Here is a 19448-nt window from a genome sequence, read left to right on the forward strand (position 1 = left end):
TCCTCTAGTCTTTCATCTAGCTCTCTGATCCATTCTTCTGTATCATCTACTCTGCTATTGAGTCCCTCTAGTGAATTTTTCTTTTCCAGTATTGTATTCTTCATTTCTGATTGGTTCTTTTTTATATTTTCCAGTTCTTTGTTGATGAGCTCACTGTGTTCATCCAGTCTTCTCTCAATATCTGTGAGCATCCTTATGAGTGTTTGTTTGAACTCTTTCTCAAGTAGGTTGCCTATTTCTGTTTCATTTAGTCCTTTTTCTTGGGTTTTGTCCTGTTCCCTTGCTTGGAATGTATTTCTTTGTATCTTCATTATGCCTCTTTCTCTGTGCCTATATCTATGTATTAGGTGAGTTGACAATGTCTCCTGATCTTGGAGAAGTGACCTTACATAAGAGATGCCTTTTGAGGCCCAACAGTGTCCTTCCCCCTTGTCACCAGTCCAAATAACCTAGGAGTGACTGCTTTGTGTGCTACTTGTGTCCTTCTGCTGTGGCAGGGTTGCTCTCAATGCAGGTACCCAGGGAGCCTAGTCTTTCCTTTCCTGGCCAGCTGTTTGTACATCTTGTTTGGGGAGCCTCAGCACCATTGGCTACAAGGTCTAACAGCACACTTCTGTTGCAGTTTTCCTCTTAATTGGGTAGGTATCCAGAGTAGCTGGTTGCTAGGTTCAAGGGCTTACAGTTGCTCTAGCCCTCAGGCCTACAAGGCCTTTGTCAGTACTCTTAGCAGTGCAGCTGAGTGGAGCTGACCCTAGGCATGGAGCACTCAATTGTTTCAAGATTTAGAAGGTGGGGCTGATCCTTTTTATGGCTACTTGTGAAGCACACGTCTTCTTCTGCTGATAAGCCCCACCCCCCAGAGGACCACACACACCATCAACACAGTCCTGGTCCATGCACACTTCCCAACCCCCTGGAGTGTACCCTGATGCCCCACTGCAGAGGCCCCCACCTCTCCACCAATGCCCCCCACAGTTCACCTCATTCTCACACAGGTCCTGCCCATCAGAGGTAGACATACTCACCTGACTGTAGAGAATCAAGGCACCCAGTAAATGCAGGCCAACAAGTAGCCTGAGAGCTTGCTGTTGGGTGGGGATTGTCCCTAGGGCAGGCTGTCTGCCCTGCCTGAACTAGATTAAATCTGCACTCTAGTTGGTTTGGCAGACCCCTGGGCTAACAGGCCAGGGGAAGAACCTCAGTGGCGTCTGCTGGGGTCTGTGTCAGCACTGGATTGTGACCTGGACTTTGTCACAACAATGGCCACCACCAATGTCTCAGTCTCCAGAGAGGTCTCTCCTCTCACTGAGATGCACCCAGAGTCTACCAGGTGAGTCTTTTTTCACCAAAAGATTGTCAGCCTTCTCTCTGGTGACTTTAGGTTGCTGAGATGGGTGATTTTGTGCATGGGCCCTTTGAGATCCAGATCTTTTTGGCTTTCGTCTGATAGCTTTTCTGGGGGTATTCCCCGCTGCAGTTAATGGCCATCAAAGCCAGATAGTAAGACCTTCGTCTCAGTTGTGCTAAGTCTGAAGGATGCTTGTAGCAGTATCAGCCCCTGCTCAGGACCTCACTCCTCCAGGGAGGGCTGCGCACCTTAGGGTGACTCCCGCTGGCTGCCTGAGAAACTCTGCTGCTCCTGAAGGTGGCTTTTTTCTCTCCAGCTGGAATTTCTGCCTCTTCTGCCTTAGTCAGGACTGTCCCTTGTTGTGGGGATTCTTTTTATCCAGTTTTCAGTTTTCTATCCAGGGTAATTTTTCCAAAAATAGTTGTAACCTGGTTGTGTTCATCGGAGGAGATGAATTCAGAGTCTGCCTATACCACCTTCTTGACCTAGTCTCTGAATATCTTTTTATTGTGATTCATTATTTCTTTTTCCTATTCATCAGATTGGATGATCTAAATTTGCATATCTTCAAGTTCACTGATTATTTTTGTCTGCTTGTATTTGCTGTTGAGCTCTTACAGTGAATTTTTCACTTCAGTTATCATATTCTTCAACTCCAGAATTTCTACTTGGTTCTTTGTTACAATTTCTATATCTTTATTGATATTCTTTATTTTATACATTGATCTTATACTTTTCTTTAGTTCTTCATACATGATTTCCTTTAGTTCTTTGAGAATATTAAAAACCTGATTTAAAGTCTTTGTCAAGGAAGTCCAACGATTATGCCTCTCCTGGGATATTTTTCCCAGTGTAAATGTATCATGTATTCTTGTTTCTCTGCATACCTTATAATTTCTTTGTTGAAAACTGGTCATTTAAAACTGTATAATATGGCATCTCTGAAAATCTGATTTTATCCATTTCTAGGGTTTCTCGTTGTTGCTGTATGTTGTAGTTTTCCTTGTTTGTTAGGTTCCATTTCTGAACTAATTCTTCTCATTTGCATTCTTTGCTGTGTGCGACTACTAATGTTTCTGCTCATTTAGCCTAGTAGTCAGCTTACACTGTGCAGAGATTTCCTTAAATGCCTGGACACAATCAGTCTCCCAGTCTGCTGAGGGAAGGTCTCTCTGGGCATGTTGGTGTTGTCTTCCATACTCATGCAGGCATTTGACAACTGTGCCATTAGAATTCAATTCCTGTTGGCATAGAGCCCCACTGTTAGCTATAGGTGAGGATGAAGGCCTTCTCAGTCTTTTTCTGAGCATGCCCACAGCCATATGCATGTGCTTAGACTTCTAAATTCCAGGAATATGTCAGGGCTTTTCAAGCCTCTATGGATATCTCACTTCCTAGCTTTCCCTTATCAAGCTTTAATTAGTCTATTTGCATCGATTGTTATCCACTACCTCAGGCAGCCTTGAAGTTAAACAATTGCCTGTAATTGCTTTTTCAAATTCTGCTGGGTAAGAGGATGTTCACAGTGGGAGATCTCTAAGTTAAGTGGGATACAGACTCTGTTATAAGTAGGGTCTTCAGGCGTACCACCAGATATGTCAACTCACAATAATTTACTGGGAATGAGGCTTTTAAAGGGTTCTCTCTAGTGGCTGCAAGGCTGCCAGTGTCCACCAAGAATACAGGCATTTATTTTTCAAGTGAACAGCACTGCTGCAGAGCAGAGAAGTGACTATGGAAAGTTAAAACACAATGAAAACTCCCTGCTCTTATTGAAGTTAAACCATTTTTCTTGAATAAATGCTTCTCAGGTTACTGCAAGCCATTATTTGATTTCTAGGATTCTGAAAAGTTCTCTAAAAAGTAGACAAGTTTTCTCACTGTGTCGAGAAGAATTTTTGAAGATCTTTACTCTGAAATTTTCTACTCTTCATTTTATTTATTTATTTATTTATTTATTTATTTATTTATTTATTTTTTTGATGAGGAAGATTGTCCCTGAGCTAGCACCTTTGCCAGTCTTCCTCTCTTTTCATGTGGGACGCCTCCACTGCATGGCTTGATTAAAGAGGCATGTAAGTCAGTTCCTGGTATCTGATCCCATAAACCCCAGACCTCCAAAGCAGAGCTTGTGAGCCTAAGCACTAAGCCACTGGGCTGGCCTCTACTCACCACATTATATCATACATTGTAAATTATTAATTGTTTTCTAATTGTGGTTAAAATTTCTCAGTATTTACATACTTCTGGCTGAATGACCTATTAAAACAGAACATTATCTTGTGACTTTTTAAAGTTTTAGTTGTATTGTTTTTAATAAAAATATTAATTATAATGTTTTTTATCAGCAAATAATTAGTTGAATTATAGAGGAAGAGAGAAGGAAGAAAAAAGCGGCTAGTGATGACCTGATGGTACCTACTCCTGTCTCCTCCTCTCTCCAGTTCAACTCTGGGGCTGTCCTGCTGCTCTCCTGAAAACTATTCATGGCTGCGCAGGTGGCTCTTTGCTCTTACCCAGAAATAATGGTCAGGAAAAAAACATAATTCAGATCCTCTCCTCCAAAGTTTCCTTTACCTAAACACCTAGCCCTCCTCCTGGGAATATACTTTCCTTTCACATTGTAAAGCAACCAATCTCTCTGTTTCCAGGGTCTTTCACAGTCATGACTTGAATTTCTCAGAATCTACATGTTCCTTTTCCCCTAGAGCATATCCATGGCTGGGATGATATCAGCTTGTGAGCACTTTGCCATTTATGTAAAATATGACCTTGAACAAGTTATTTAATCTCTTTGAACTTTCAGGATACTCTTTCATTAGTGCATGTAATGCTTAGATAATATGATGTTTTGGGGATTTAATTAAACATATATTGTGGATTAGTTGAAAGAACACATGGAAAGTCTCTGGCATAGAAGAGGTATTCAATAAATGTATCCTTCACATGACCCTCTCTCAACTAGGGTGCCTTGCCCTTTGGAATTCAAATAAAATAGACATGATCACCCACCAACTCCCTTGGAGGTCTAAAGAATTCCCTACAATTTCTGTGACTTCCTAGGAACTTACATTCTCATGGTCACCTCTCAGGCCTCTTGTTCTTCCTGTGTGCTCAGCTCACTGAACTCTACATTTTTCTCCTACCTGGCCCTTCCTGACACACACGTCATGCTGCTGTAGATCCAGGTGTGCCCTCCTTTAATTCTGGAAACGTTCCTGGCATCAGGTAGTTGTGTGTAGCACACTCTTACCAAAGGTTTTGCAGCTGGTGTGTATGCCTGTTTGTGTGTTACACCTTGGCAGAGGATGGCTGGGATGTAGAAATTAGGTTAGATATCTGGATTTCTAAAAATTCCCTGTGGTTTTCCCAGCATGAAAAAGTCTACAGTCTGGTTCTCTGCAGTGTCCCTGGCCTGCACCTGCATTGCTGGTTCCCTATCTCTAGGCTCCTCCTCCCTAACCCCCTTAAGCAATTGCTTTTTGTAACTCAACAGTTCTCACATGAAGAGAGCTCTCACAAGAGGTGTAGGTACATAGAGGAAGGGGATCTAGGAGACTTGCTCCCCATGACCCTGAGAGTGACCAGTGGAGGAGCTGCCCAGATTTTGACTCCATACAAGAAGTTTCAGACCATAGGACTCATGGACTGCCTTTTGAAGTAAAGTCCTCATTACTAGGTGGGGTTGTGAGGATTCAAGCCAGTGTTGAATATTATCTTGTCTGGGATGCTGCAGAGCAGTTTAGAGGACACACAGACTGGAATCAGGTGGCTTGCTTGAGGTCACACAGTAGGATTGGACAGCAGCTGTGACTTTGGGGACTTTTTTCCAGAGTTTGTTGTTAAGAATTCAGACCCTGACCCTTGATTTGCTGTGTGACCTTTCAAAAGTTGTACAACCCCTTAGGACTTGGGTTTCACATTCATGAAATGGGTTTAGTACTCAGTGCCCTCACTACCTTGAGTGCATGGTCATGGGGCTAGTCCTGCGCTCCAGCCTTGGGGTGTTCTACCTGGGCAGCTGAGGGGGAAGCTTCCGTGGGGAGGAGAAGGAGGCACTGCCTGGGGATTAGGAAGATGGGGCTGCTCCCCTAGGGTGCAGGAGGCAAGAGTTCTCAGATGTTGCAGAGTATCCACTCTCGGGGAAGAGTCCGGGGCCTGACCCTCAGTAGGGGTGGTGAGTCCGAGGCAGCGGAGGCTGTGGCCAGGAGGATGTGCAGGTCTCTGTCCCTGCCGCTCTGTGATAGCGGGAGCAGGGCTGGCAGAGGCTTAGAGGAAAAGCCTGTTGTGATGCAGCTAAGAGCCTGTCAGTTTCTGTAGAGGTTAGTCTATGCCCTGTGTGGGGAGCATCACTAGCACTAGTGGCCGCTGAGAAAGCCATGTAGGTGCAAGCAATAGGCAAACGGCAACATGTGCATTGGGGTGTGGGGATTTGACACTTCACACAAAGAGCTTTGCTTTTTTGCTCAGAGCTTCTCACCTAGGCAAGTGACAGTTGGAATTTGTGGAAAATCTGAATGAAATTTGACTCATTAAATAGGATGGGAAAAGAGGACATGAAAGGCTTAGCCCAGGCTGGATATGCTAGAGTGACCTCTGAGCTGACCACGGGCTAGTCTTGCTGGATAGGGTTGTCTGGGGCAGGGTGTTGACCAGAAAAGAAGGTAAGGGTTTGACGGGTGCGTGGGATGTAAAGGGTGAGATCACTGAGCTGATTTTGCCACAGGGAGGGGTCTCTCCAACACAGTGCCTGGCATAGGATAGAGTGAGGCTGTTTATGATTTATTCTGTAATTACGAGTGATGTCCTACTGTAGGTGCTGGGGATGGTGGGAAAGATCTGAATGGCTCTAACTATTGGGCTTCCATGCCAGAACTAATACTTAGCTCCGCCCCTGGGGAGGGAAGAGCATAAGCGGCTTGTCTGAGTGAAGCTTTTCCTCTGCTTTTGTCTCTGCCTCCTAGATGTTTCCTCTGCAGCGGAACAGGCTGGCAGGGAGCCTGCGATGGGGCCCTGCTCAGAAGACTCCCCTCCTCTGCTGGGCCTCCTGGCTCCTGGGCTTCAGCAGCCTCCTCTTCAGTGAGTGGTCTGGGCTCCTGGGAGGGAGGGCAGCGGGGTGGAGCAGGGGATAGGGTCTCTCTCCCCTGTCTGCTGTCTTTGGTGGACAAAAAGACAAAACAAGTCTTTAATTTAGCAAACGCACTGCATTTGGTTTCGAGTCCAGGAGTGAACAGAAAGAACCGATGGCATTTTGGTTGTGGGGAGTCTGGGAACCCTGAGCTAGGGCGGCCTTGGCCACATCAAGGGACCATCAACAGGGAGGTGAGGCCACTTCTGCTACAATGACAGGGAAGCCAGGAAAGCCTGGAGCTGCCTGGGGAGAGGGAGGGAGACAGACAAAGAAGCTGCTCCTGGGGACAGTGTTCCCTGGTGGGAATGGGGCACCCCTGGCCTGGAAGTCAGAGGGGACCTGCCAGCCTCTGCAGCTGTCATGTGGAGGACGGGTCTGACCTGGCACAGCCATGTCTGGGCTGGAGGAATCAACTCCAGTCTGGGCTTCTCTGAAAAAGGAGAGTGAACAAGCTCTCCCCACCTGGGTTTTGGGCTCAGCTCCAAGCACCAAGGAGAGAGTCCCTGGGAGTTTCACATTTAACTTCAAATTACTTGTGAATTTTGCATTCCACTACAGTGTTAGTTTTCACCTTAAATGTTAAGAAGCATTTATCTTCGCATAAAGTGAATCTTCTAGGAGGATGCCTTTTTCATGCTTATGGGTTGCATCTCCCTCCACTCCCAGACTGACAAAGCACTGTTTTAGAGAAAAACTCTGGAAACGAAGGGGGTACCCATTAGTTCAGAAACGATAGAACAAACTGAATAATATGGAAGATAAAAAAACAAATGTACCAGTTATCTGGATGACATTTCCCATTTCCATGAAGTTAGATGCCTGAATTTCCATGAGCAAAATGCAGGAGACTGAATGCAATGAAATTCTCATTTTGAATATGAACAAGAACCTTCATAATTTAAGGGTGTCTACATACCCACATGTTTATATATGGAGAAAATGTGGAAGGAAACAGCAGACTGCTAAGGTGGGTTCCAGGAGAGGGTGAACTTGGGGAGGAAATTGAGGAGAGAGAGGTAGAGACAGGGGAGGGTTAAGCAAAAAGGGAACTGAAAGAAAGACTGTGCTAAGGACGGCCAAATATCTCATCTATGACTTTATCAGAGATTTTATGTTTATGTAAAACAACACTAAATAAAGAACTAATGGGAAAATAACAACTAGTGAATTGGAATTCAGGTGAAAGCTTTCATTTTTGAATTTTTTTGTTCTAATTTCCAAGCCACTATATGAAGTTGCGGGGAATTATATGAAATTTAGTGGACTAGAGAGAATTTACACACAGGTTGTCTTGAATTCCTGATGAGTTTTGCATTAGACCCCTTTAACCAGATAACTGAGCGTTAGCAGTAAAATGTAGGCTTTCTCCACTTCTTCAATATTATTTAAGTGGAGAAATATGTTAAATTATATAGCATTTTCTCCATAGGTTCTGTTGTCTTTGCTCCTGAGAGGGGTCTTCAGACCACCTGGAAAGACATCATCTCCTTCCCCACAGTGTGTGGAACTCGGTCTGCAAATCCTGCTCAGGAAAGCTCACTGCAGTTGTGCTGTTCAGAAGCAGCTGGCTGAGAACCTCGACCATAGCTTCTCAGTTTCTGTCTGTGGAGCAGAAAATATCAGCTTCTTTCTCTGTTTCCCTGTGCTGACCCCCTCTTACCAACACTGGGGGAAAATAGACAAACATAATTCAGTCAGAATTACTGTGAAAATCACTTAGGAAGGTGCCGCCATGGAGACTGAAATGCTGTCTCTCAGTTCGTCCACCTGCACATTTCCCCATTGGAAAGGGGCTGTTCCCTTGAGCCCCAGGTTAAATAGAGCACTTACAGTTAGTGTCCGTTGTACCCAAAATTGCATATTTCAACATGCAATTAACTCTAATGCCACGACTGACTGAGGTGTTAAAGAACACTTTTACTTCACTTATTAAGTAATGAGGGAATCAGGAGGCTGTTCCAACCTGTTCAAAGAAATATTCAGAGACCTCACCTACATAGACAGGGAGGAATGCTGGAATGAAGGTTCTTGCGCTCCACTTCAACAGCCCAGAGTTCGTGGGTTCAGATCCTGTGTGCGGACCTACACACTGCTCATCAAGCCATGCTACGGCAACATCCCACATAAAAAGTAAAGCAAGATTAGCACAGATGTTAGCTCAGTGGCAATCTTCCTCAAGCAAAAAGAGAGGAAGATTGGCAACTATTCTTAGCTCAAGGTCAATCTTCCTCACCACACACACAAAAAAAAGATGGGTCCTGTGGTTCTCTCTTTTATTCTTGATCTAAAAACATTCACATTCCTGTTTCCAATGCCCTAGGTGTCTGCAGCACTGGGGTCAAGAGTTCTGGAGCACATCATGCTGGAGTTCAGGAGTCTGGATCCTACGTTTCTCTGAAGGGGATCCGAGGAGGTTCTGTGTGGTTTCATGTGTTCAAGCAGTCAGGAACTGAGCTGGAGGAGATCGTTTGGGCCTTTGGCCCCGCCATTAAATACACAGTCATGCTGAAAGTCCATAATGGGTCAGAAAAGACTCCAACCTGGGTCAACCTACAGGACAAGTACATGCAGAGGGTCCATGTGCCCAATATGACGTCCCTGAGGATTGAGAACTTGACCCGTGAGGACAGTGGGCAGTACCGGGCTAGAGCCAACTTTCCTGGGGGAATGGGATCTAACAAGATTTTCGACCTCACTGTCTATGGTACGTGACACCCCCCCACCTCAATCCCATGGCTACCGCCTTCTTTTGTGCCTAGGAGTGTTGCGTGGGCACCATTTTGCAGGACTCCTTCCTGACGGCAGCCTTCAGGCTCTATTTTCTCCCTTGAAATTAGGGTAAGTGGGTTCAGCACAAATGAAGAGCAGAGCTGAGATTCACACCAGGGATGAAGTCACTTCAGTGTTTTGGCAGAGGAAAATGGAAATTTGCAGAAATTTAATTTCTGCCATAACACTTATTTTTCTTTATAGGATTAAGTTTTCTTGATTTGTGTATTAGTTTTCTATTGCTGCTATAGCATATTACAGTAGTCACCCCTTATCCATGAGGGATATGTTCCAGGACCCCTAGTGGATGCATAAAACTGTGGATAGTACAGAATTCTTACATATGATATTTTTCCTATACTTACATACCTATGATAGTTTCATTTATAAATTGGGCACTGTAAGAGATCAACAATAATACATAATAATAAAATAGAACAATTATAGCAACATACCGTAATAAAATTTACCATAGATCTTAGCAACCTTGGCATACAATGTTTTTTCTTTCTTTATTAAGTCAAGAATTTTCACCTTTTCACTTTTCAGCTTCTCTTTGGCACATCCGAATTGCTAGCATCACTGTTCTTGCTTTGTGGGGCTATTATTAAGTAAAATAAGGGTTACTTGAATACAAGCACTGCAATAATGCCATAGTCATCTGATAACTGAGACAGTTTCTAAGTGACTAGTGGGCGGGTAGTGTACACAGTGTGGGTACACTGGACAAAGTGGTGATTCACATCCCAGGCTGGGTGGAGTGGGATGATGAGATATTTCGACATGCTGCTCAGAATAGCTCGCAATTTAAAACATGACCTGTTTATTTCTAGAGTTTTCCATGTAATATTTTCAGTCCGTGGTTGACCATGGACAACTGAAACTGCAGAACGCGAAACCACTGATAAGGGTGGACTACTGTGCTACAAATTTAGAGGCTTAAATCAACACAAATTTATTATCTTTCTGTGCTGTAGGTCAGAATTCAGACACGGGTCTCTCTTGGCTAAAGTCAGGGTGTTGGCAGGGCTGTGTTCCTTTCTGGAGGAGCCAGGGGAGAAACATTTTCTTGCCTTTTCCACCTCCTGGTGGCTGCCTGCCTTCCTCTGTCTTCAAAGCCAGCAATGGTGGTATAAGTCCTCCTCACATTGCATCCTTCTGAATTCTCCTTGCTTCTTTTACTTTTAAGGGTCCTTGTGATTACATTGGTATCATACAGAATCCAGAATAATCTCACTATTTTAATGTCAGCTGATTAGCAACTTTAATTCTATCTATTACCTGAATTCCTCTTTGTCACTAACCTAACATATTCACAGGTCCTGAGGATTGGGATGTGGACATCTCTGGCAGGGAGGCACTATTCTGCCTGCCGTAATTCAGAAATTCTTTTGTTGTTCATCTCCCCTATGCCCTGTGATCTTCCTCAGCCCCAGTCGAGGCCAGCCTCACTCACGAAATCCAGCCCCAAGAGCCTCCATAGACGTAGGAGCAAGTCTAGCCTGCCACACTTCTGAAGACCTCATTTAGCACCTCTTTCTTACCCTACAGCTCCTCTGCATAGAGAAATACCCTCCTATGGAGAGTGGCTTTGACAGCTTTAGGGCCCCATGGGATTTCTATGACTGGCTTGTAAACCTGTCACTTATCTTCCTCTGTGTACCACAAGTCCAGTGGCACGTTCTAACCACACTCGGGGGTGTCATTCTTAGTGGCTACCACTGCATCTCCCACAAATGTCTCCACTTTGGGGTGCGTGGAGTCTGCCTCTGGACTCCCAGAACTGGCCAGACGTCCTTCTTCACCGTGGGCTGTGTAGTCCAGGCATCATCTCAGCAGGAGAAGCAGGGCGAGGGCCCAGGACCAGGACAAGTCCTTCATTCCTGACTTCTTCTCCTTCTAGGAAAGACTCATTTTTTAAAAATAATGGGCCTTGGGGAGGTAGAGTGGCAGCTTTATTTTCTTGAGGGACACTTTAAGCCTTGCTCAGTCTAGTGCAGTCACATAAGGCTTAACTCAGTGGCTCCCTTCCTTCTTGTCTCTTGCAACATATTTAGCTTTGGGTAAATTCTATTTCATCTATAAAATGTCTCACCTTCCTAGAGGGAGGAAGACAGAGCTTCAGTGAGATAGTGGATGAGAATGTGTAAATTGTAATGTTTTCCACTCACGTGAGGTTCCATTCTCTTGTCCCTCCCACCCTAGAGCCCGTGCCCCTTCCCCAGATCCTGGTCAAGTCAGTGTCCACCACAGGAGGCTGGTGCAACATCACGCTGGAGTGCAGGGCTGCAGGGGTCACAGAGGAGCTGCATGTGACCTGGGAAAGCAAGGACCTCCCAAGGGAGCTGGAACCAGCCTACAACTCCTGGACCCTGGCTGTGAGCCTGCCTCTGAGCCAGCCCAATGCCAGCCTCACCTGTGTGGTCAGCAACTCCGAGGATGAGAAAACTGTCACCACATTCCTTGGGGAATTCTGTGACTATGGTGAGTACAACCTGCTGGAGGGGAGGGGCACTGTCGGAGCTCAGGGAGCTCTGGGGTCTGAGGATTCTGGGCTTTTCTCCCCACCATGTTTATCAGCACCACCCCCACCTTGTCACCCCCTGAAGGAGTCTGGGAGGCACATCCAACTTGTTTCTCCCTTTAAATGACTGTCATGTCTATGCCTCTCACCTCTTGCCCCTGCTGGTGGGCAGCAGCTGTCCAGCACCTCTCCCACCCAACCCGTCCTCCACAGGGAATGCAGAGTGGTCTTCGGGAAAGAACCTGGATTGTGTCATTTGTCTGTGTCGCCTGAAGGGTTTGACCTCCAGGGACTCTCTGTAGGATTCAGGGCTCTGATGCTCCTCTGCTCATGTTTTGGTCACTGACACACTCACACCGACCTGCTTGCTTGGAGTCCTGAATGCCTTCTGCTACTCAAGGTTGTGAGCCTCTGGAGGTGCTGTTTCATCCCCCATCATTCCTCCCACCTTTTCCTTCATTTCTTGCCTTATTCCTATTGAAGGATTTCCCTCACGCACGGCTGAGTTCAGTAGCATGTGTCCCATGTTGTCACACAGAGCTCTGTGCTGGGTTTAAAGCTCTGCGGTGGCCATCTTGAAATTTCTGACAATCTTTGAACACAGGGCTCCTCATCCTCATTTTGCTCAGGGCCCTGCAGGGGCTGTAGCCATCCTGTCCTCAGGCATCACCTTTAAGGAAGGTCCCTGGGCCCCCACTGAGCGGCAATGCTCTGTTTATGTACCTGTATCCTCCAGAGCCTGGAGCACCTTGAGGGCAGGGACCTCTCTTCTTCTCCTCTGAATCCCTGTACCAAGCTCAGCTTCTGGCAGTTTGTTCACAGTGTTCCATTGAATGAACGGATGACCTGGTACCCCTGAGTGCAGCCTCGTCACTCTACCCTTTCCTCCATGAGCTGCTGGAGGGATATGATGTGTCAGCATCACAGAAAACTCCCTGTGACCCTCCCCTCACCCCCATACTGGAGCCTCAGATAAAGTTCAACACTCAGCGTGACCCACTAGACCCTCTGAGAACAGACTCCTGCCTGCCTCTGACCTTCCTTGCCCGGCTCCTCCCTGTCCTCTCCCTCTCCTGTCTGCCACAGTGGGGTGCTGACAACTCCCAGGAGCTGGCTTTTTAACATGGTCATGTCCTCAATATGGTGCATCTCCCTCCTGGAATGTCCTGCCCGTCATGAGTATCTGGTAAACTCCTATTCCTTCCTCAAGACTCAGGTTACCCATCACCTCCTCTGGGAGGCCTTCCCTGAAGACCTATGTGCAAGGTGTAAACCTCTATTGCACTGTGATCCCTCTGGCTGGCAGACTTTGTTATTCTCTGTATTCCCTGCTGGGTGATGAGCTCCAAGGGCGTGGACCAAGTCTGGTTCATCTCAATATCCCTGGCATGAAGGAGGAACTCGGGAACTGGTTGAATGAATGAATCTTCATGCTCCTCTCTCTTCGGCTTCTGAACCTGGACCTTCAGACTTCTCCACCTGCTCTCTCTATCTCTCCTTGGCAATGGGTATCTCAAGTTCTCTCTTGCCTTAAACTTCTCCACTCTCTCTGTGTGAGGGAAACAGATTCGCATGGACAGGTCACTGCAGGCCCCCTGCAAGCCATCCGAAGGATCACCGTGGCCGTGCTGTTCTTCCTCGGGGCTGGACTCTGCCTTTGGAAGACACGTGAGAAGAAGATGGAGGCTGGAAGAGGCAGGTTGCACTTCTCCTTTCTGGCTTAGATACTTCCCATCCCTCCTGGGTCCTTGGCTCCCTTTCTCCTGCATTTTACTGCTCAGGGAATGTCCCTGTGGAGGGCATGGTTTGTAGACATGGCCTTGGAGTTCATAGCAGTGGGGGAGGTTACAGGTTTCCAAGGCCCAGATTCAAGCTCCACTCTGTGCATGACTCAGGTATAGAATTGCAGGAGGAACACAGGAACCATCATGGTGACATCCACTATGCAGAGCTGAGCCAGCAGGAGTCTTGAGGGGTCAGGAAGAAGACGAGAGCTTGGAGCAGTGCCAAACAGGGCTCTCCCAGGTCCCTCTGTGCCTGGGTCTGGGCATTTCTGGCCCTGCTGTCTCTTTAACTCTTTCTAGATAGTCACTGGATTTACTAAGAAAATTTACAATGGGGGCCAGTGTAGCAGTGGAGACTCTGGGGGAATTCCCATGCAGTTCATATCAGTAGTATTGGTTCCATGTTGGTCCCTCTGGGGCCTCTCTATCCCTCAGCTGTTCTAGGAACTCGCTGTCTTGCATTCCTAGGATATTGGTGAATGACATCTAGAAGCAAAGGAGACTCTCACTACTGTCTGCAGTGAGGTCCAGAAGTCAGGCCAGATCATGAAGATAATTTACTTGGAGAAAGCAGGAGAATCAGCATTCCTAGGACACCTCCACGCTGAGCTTGATCCCTGCAGACACCTGCCTCTTCCACCTCTGGTCCAGCTCCAGCTGCCCCTGGTCTGTGTTACTCTGACCCTTGTGTCCTCAACTCCCTGGGCACATGTGGCCCTGTCACTTTCTCTGAAGCCTCTCCAAGCTGCACTCCATGATCCCCATGCCTGCAGGAGATCGGTTCTTCCTCTGTCATTGACTCGGCTCCTGACCGCTCTCCTCGTGAAGCTTCCCGAAGGGGACCCTCCTGACTGTGCATGTGTTAATCTCCACAACCATTTCTGTATGTCTTTCTGAGAACACGAGCACAAGCATGGGAACTGTGTAGAGGTGTTGACCATGCCACAAAGGAGAGAGTGAGGCCCTTGGTGCTGATTGCTGAGTTGAGGGTCAATGGAGGCAGCATGGATGGGTGGGAGCCCACAAAGGCAGCAGCCTGCGGCTTCCTTTGTACCTTGCATAGAGCTCCCTTGGGGATGTTGAGCAGTGTGTGTGTGGGAGTGTTGGAGGGAGTGTCTAATGTACATTATGTACTAGCCAGAGCCCTTGTTCTTGACCGCCTGTGCTTTCAGGCCCTTTCTATTCTTCTGTTTCCAGAGAATGATTCCAGAGGCCCAAAGTTGGAAGGTGCATTCTTAGGAAAACAGCTTTAGTTCTCCTGTCTTGGATAGGGGCCCTTGGTGGTTAGAATGGATGTGCAGTGTCCTCTGACCCACCCCAATGGGGCTGCAGTGGGTTGTGAGGGGTGAAGCTTGTGGGAAGGTCTGAATCAGCCCTCTCCAAACTCTTCTGCTGACTCTCAGTCCCCCACAATCATGCTGGCCTCAGACCAGGGCAACCTCTCTTTGTTCACTGACATCCCTCTGTCTAGAATGAGAGTTCCCTCTCCCTGTTCCTTGCTCCCAACCCTGCCTATTGAAATACTACCATCCTGCCTAAAACCTCCTTCCAAGTCATGTGTTCCATGGATCCTGTCTGGTTCCAAAGGTTTGGAAATGGTCTCTCCTACATCTGACTTTTTCAAATGCCTTGGACATAACTAAGGCCACTGCCACAGTCTGTCCTGGATTAGCCATGAGTCTTCCGTGCTGGACTAACCTGGGGCTCCCTCAGGAGGGTGTTGGGCCTGTAGGAGGTCAGGACCAAGAAGACAAGCACCTCTCTGTGTGAAGGATCTGGGCCACCCAACCTCCCACAGGGGTTCAGTAGGCTGAGACCAAGAGCACAGAGGCTGCTGCAGGTCCTTCTGGTGGTGAGTCCATGTGGAAGCAAGAATGGACATGATGACCTCCCATGACCCCGCTGATGAGCTCTCATGACTCTCCCTGGCCCAGAGATCTGAAGTGGGGACTTCCCTGCTCCAGCTCCAGCCTCATGTTGTCTGAGGACCTGAGTCAGCGTGCACTGTGGTGTGCGGGAGCTTCTCCCCTCCATGCGAGTCCTTGCCTCCTCAAAGCATCTGCCTTCTGCCTTGAATCCCAGCTCTTGTGTCAGAGATGGACCCACTGGTACTATAAACTGTGGTACCTTGTCTCTTGGCCTAGATTCCTGGGTCTCTTTGTTTCCCTCCCAGCTCAGCTCAGCTCAGCTGCTTCATCCATGTCCTCAGAAAGCAAAGTTCTGAGCTACAGGCTTGAGCATTATGAAGCAATGTTAAGGACCTGCTGGATGGCGCATGGATAAGGGAGGAGTAGGGGGATCCATAAAAAGTCTGTGTCTGACCTCTTTTCCCTCAAGCTGAGCAGAAAGCTGAGAGAGAAAATGATGACATCTCCTCACTGGAATTTTCTCTTGTCATGAATTGACTCCACCACTCCATTGAATCTGCTCTTGTCCGGGTTCTCAGGAAACTCCGGGTTGTTAACTCCAGTGGTCAATTCTTAGCCCTCATCTCCTGTGACCTCTCAGCAGCAATGGACCTATACTTCCTCGAAAGACTGTCTTTACCTTGCGTTCCCCACTCGCCATTCTTTTCCTCCTACTCAGTGGTTGCTCCTTAGTTTCCTTTATCAGTTTCTTTCCCATCTCTCCAACCTCCAAGTTCTGCGATATCCCAGGGCTCATACCCAGACAACCCAGACCACCTCTCTTTACTACCTGCACTCATTCTCTTTCTGATGTTATGGCCACGCACTAGTCCCCAGAACCTGTGACTTTATGACCTTATGTGGCAAAAGGGACTCACAGATGTGATCCCTCCCCTGGACTCCACACCATAAATTTCCAACTGTTTCCTGGCCATCTCCACTCGCATGTATAACAGGCATCTCCAGCTTGACTCATCTAAATTGAGACTCCCCAATTCAGACTGTATGCTGCCCATTCAGTTTTCCATCCCAAAAATGTCACCTCAATCCTTCCATTTGCTCTAGCCACAAAACCTTGGTGTCATACTTGACTTCATTCTTTTTCTCATACCCCACAGTCTATCAGCAAATACTGGTATCTTTTCATTCAGTACATGTATTCAAATATTTATATATCCATATATATTGATACATATATTCATAACAAAATACATCTCACCTCCTCCCTGGCCCCAGGTCCATTTCTCACCTGTATTATTGCAGTAACCTCAGTCTCCCTACTTTTTTCTTAACCCCTTAATATCTATTTTTGAAATATCATCCAGAGTGGTCTTTACAAAACCTAAGTAGCATCGCATTACTCCTTAGCTCAGAACTCCCCTTGGGTCCAGTTTATCTGCAAGGCTCTGTACCATCAGACCTCATCTCTCACACTCTCCTCCTCCCTTAATACACTTTAGGACACTGGGCTTTTTGTCCTTCCTTCAATGTACCATGCATGCTCCTGCCTCAGGGCCTTTGCTCTGCCTAGAATTCTCTTCCTCCACGTGTCTGCCTGTCTCACTTCCTGACCTCCTTCAGGTCTTTGTACAAAGGTTATCTCCTCCCCTGACCTCCCTATTTAAAGCTGCCAACTCCTCCAGGCGCCATCCTCCCTCCTCCAAGCTCTGTTTTTCTTCATTGTTCTTCAAAAGGCTGTGAGTCAGGGGCCGTTTAATCTGGGCTGTAGTTTAAAGACAATGGGAATGGAGGCCTCAAAGTGTAAACTGCAAATCCTATTATGCAAATACCATTATTCTTCCCAGGAAACTGCAACACTGATATGTTAATGAACTTGCTCCAGGTCACATAACTAGGAAGTGGCAGAGCTGGGGTTAAATTTTGGAGTTGGATTCTAAAGCCCCCACTCTTGACAGCTGTACACTGGTTAAATAAGGTAGTCTATCCGCATATAGTGGAGTACTATAGACATAATAAGAAGGATAAATTGCGTCTTTATATATTTAAGTGGGAAATTGTCCCTGAGATATTAAATGAGTTATCAGTCAATATGTATGTTATCCTGTATTATAAATATATACAAACATATGTTTATGTTGGCATAAAGGAAGTCTAAAAGCTGATATGTCATGAAGTTAACAGTGGTTACTTTTGGAATCTCTTTTTCTGTAGCATCAGAGTCTCTATAACACTTATCAGAAAAAAGGTCATCTATTACAATTTTTGAGTAGGGCAGTGACATGAGCAGAGCTGTGTTTCAGACAGATAACGCCACATATGTGCCAACCAGAAGCACATCATCTTGGAAAGTCATTAAAGTATTTATGTTCATTTTCATTTTCTATTGTGTTGAATTGATGCCTTCAGAATCTTTATTGAAATAATCCCAAATATCTCTGGATCTCTCTACACAGGGCAGGCAAAGCGAAAATTGTGGTCTAAGTGATTCAAATGGACACTCCCCATGACCCAGCTCACCAACCTGGCTGTTCCTCAGATCAATGGAAGAGATTTTAAAAACAGAAGCTTGGACCCTACCCCAAACTGGTGATCATCTGTATTTTTAAAAACTCAATAGGTCATTGTGATGCATGATCAGGATAGAGAACTAAAACGTTGGTCTACATGAAGCCTTCATTAAATTCAAATGGGAATGCACATGGCAAGGAGAGACTGAGTTTGTCTTCCAAGACAGTTCTCACTGTGTGCTCAGCACACAGTGCAGGTAATGTTGGTTGAGTGAAAGAATGAGTGAATGATGAGACCCCACAGGTTGGAATTACTTTGATGTGCTCACCAAGGTTCAAAATCTGACACAAAGACTCTGAGCCTGAGCCCAGAAGCTCCATTTCATCCATTGTCCTGTGTGATTTGTGTTGGAGATGCAAAATCTTGCTAACAAATGTCAAAAGACACTGATAGGCACCACCAGAATGCTGATTTATTAATTTGTAGTAAGAGGCACACTTGCTAACTGGGCTGGATGGTCCTGTTAGCCTGAGCGGTGTGTCCTCTCCCAAAGATAGGCTACACAGGAAAGGAAGGTGTCACTGGGCTGCTCGGGGAGCCCTGAGTCAGGACAGGTGAGTAGACACTGCTAGTGTGGATGCCAATGGCTTTCTAATCTGAGCTCTTCATCTCCAGGGTGGGATTTACCTGCTCAGGGCATGGGATTCTCCTGCCCACCTGACAGAACTTCATTTGTCTCTGTCGCTCACCTCTCTTTATGCTGCATTTCTTATTAACCCTCCCCAGATTGACATATTTTTCTTTGGTCATGTTCATTTGTGAGATTAAGTCTTGCCTTTCTCTCTGATCTTGAATCTCTGTACCTCTCCTGTGATCCAGGTGTGTGATGTTTTATTTAGTCTCCAAAAGACAAAAAAAAAAAACAAAGAAATACTCACACGTATTTCTCTCATTTCTCAGTTGTAGTGAAGGGAGTGGAGGGAGAGGACACCCCCTCAACACACCGCACACCACCAGCTGAACCACCAAACCACTTTAGCAAACAGACCCAGAAAGAAAAGTCATGAACTGAGCAATGGGATTCCGTAGCTCTCAGGGCTGGAATCTTCACCTGATTTATCACAGGCCATTCGGTGAGATCCTCTCATATTTACAGCAGCAGAGCCACAATAACAACTAGAAAAACTAAGAGAATGTAATATGTAATTGATGTCTATTCAATTTAAAAATCTTCATGAAATCAACAATTTCTAAAAAATATGGAATACTAAAATTGACTTACATGCGTGTATAAACTGCAAAAAATCAGTACAGAAAATATTGTAAAACTTATTTAAGTATTTTCTCCTTAAGGGTATAAGAGCCACATGCTATTACAGGTAGATTCCTTCAAACCTTAAAAAATAACACATTTTCATGCCAACAAATATGTTTTTAAACTTGGCAGAACGTAGAAAGTGTCCATTTATGATTTAGAAAACTTGACAAAGAACAAGAAAAGACAGAAGGCCCCAGT

General features: G+C 46.1%; 1 protein-coding gene across 4 annotated transcripts; it reads left to right on the top strand.

The window, feature by feature from the left end:
* Nucleotides 1-1270: 1270 nt before the first annotated feature.
* LOC103559222 (T-lymphocyte surface antigen Ly-9-like) lies at nucleotides 1271-18121 on the top strand. 4 transcript variants are annotated; one of them, XM_070608504.1, is made up of 7 exons: nucleotides 1285-1330; nucleotides 6313-6427; nucleotides 8800-9183; nucleotides 11454-11732; nucleotides 13339-13467; nucleotides 14025-14222; nucleotides 17878-18121. In XM_070608504.1, the coding sequence occupies exons 2-6, from the start codon at nucleotides 6313-6315 to the stop codon at nucleotides 14033-14035; spliced, it is 918 nt and encodes a 305-aa protein (XP_070464605.1). In that variant the 5' UTR covers nucleotides 1285-1330; the 3' UTR covers nucleotides 14036-14222; nucleotides 17878-18121. The 4 variants fall into 4 exon arrangements, with proteins under 4 accessions (XP_070464607.1, XP_070464605.1, XP_008530882.2 ...); XM_008532660.2 differs by lacking the exon at nucleotides 14025-14222; XM_070608506.1 differs by lacking the exons at nucleotides 13339-13467; nucleotides 14025-14222 and having other exon boundaries at nucleotides 1271-1330.
* Nucleotides 18122-19448: the final 1327 nt, after the last annotated feature.

This window comes from Equus przewalskii, unplaced genomic scaffold (assembly GCF_037783145.1).
Source record: "Equus przewalskii isolate Varuska unplaced genomic scaffold, EquPr2 ChrUn-8, whole genome shotgun sequence".
NCBI lineage: Eukaryota > Metazoa > Chordata > Mammalia > Perissodactyla > Equidae > Equus > Equus przewalskii.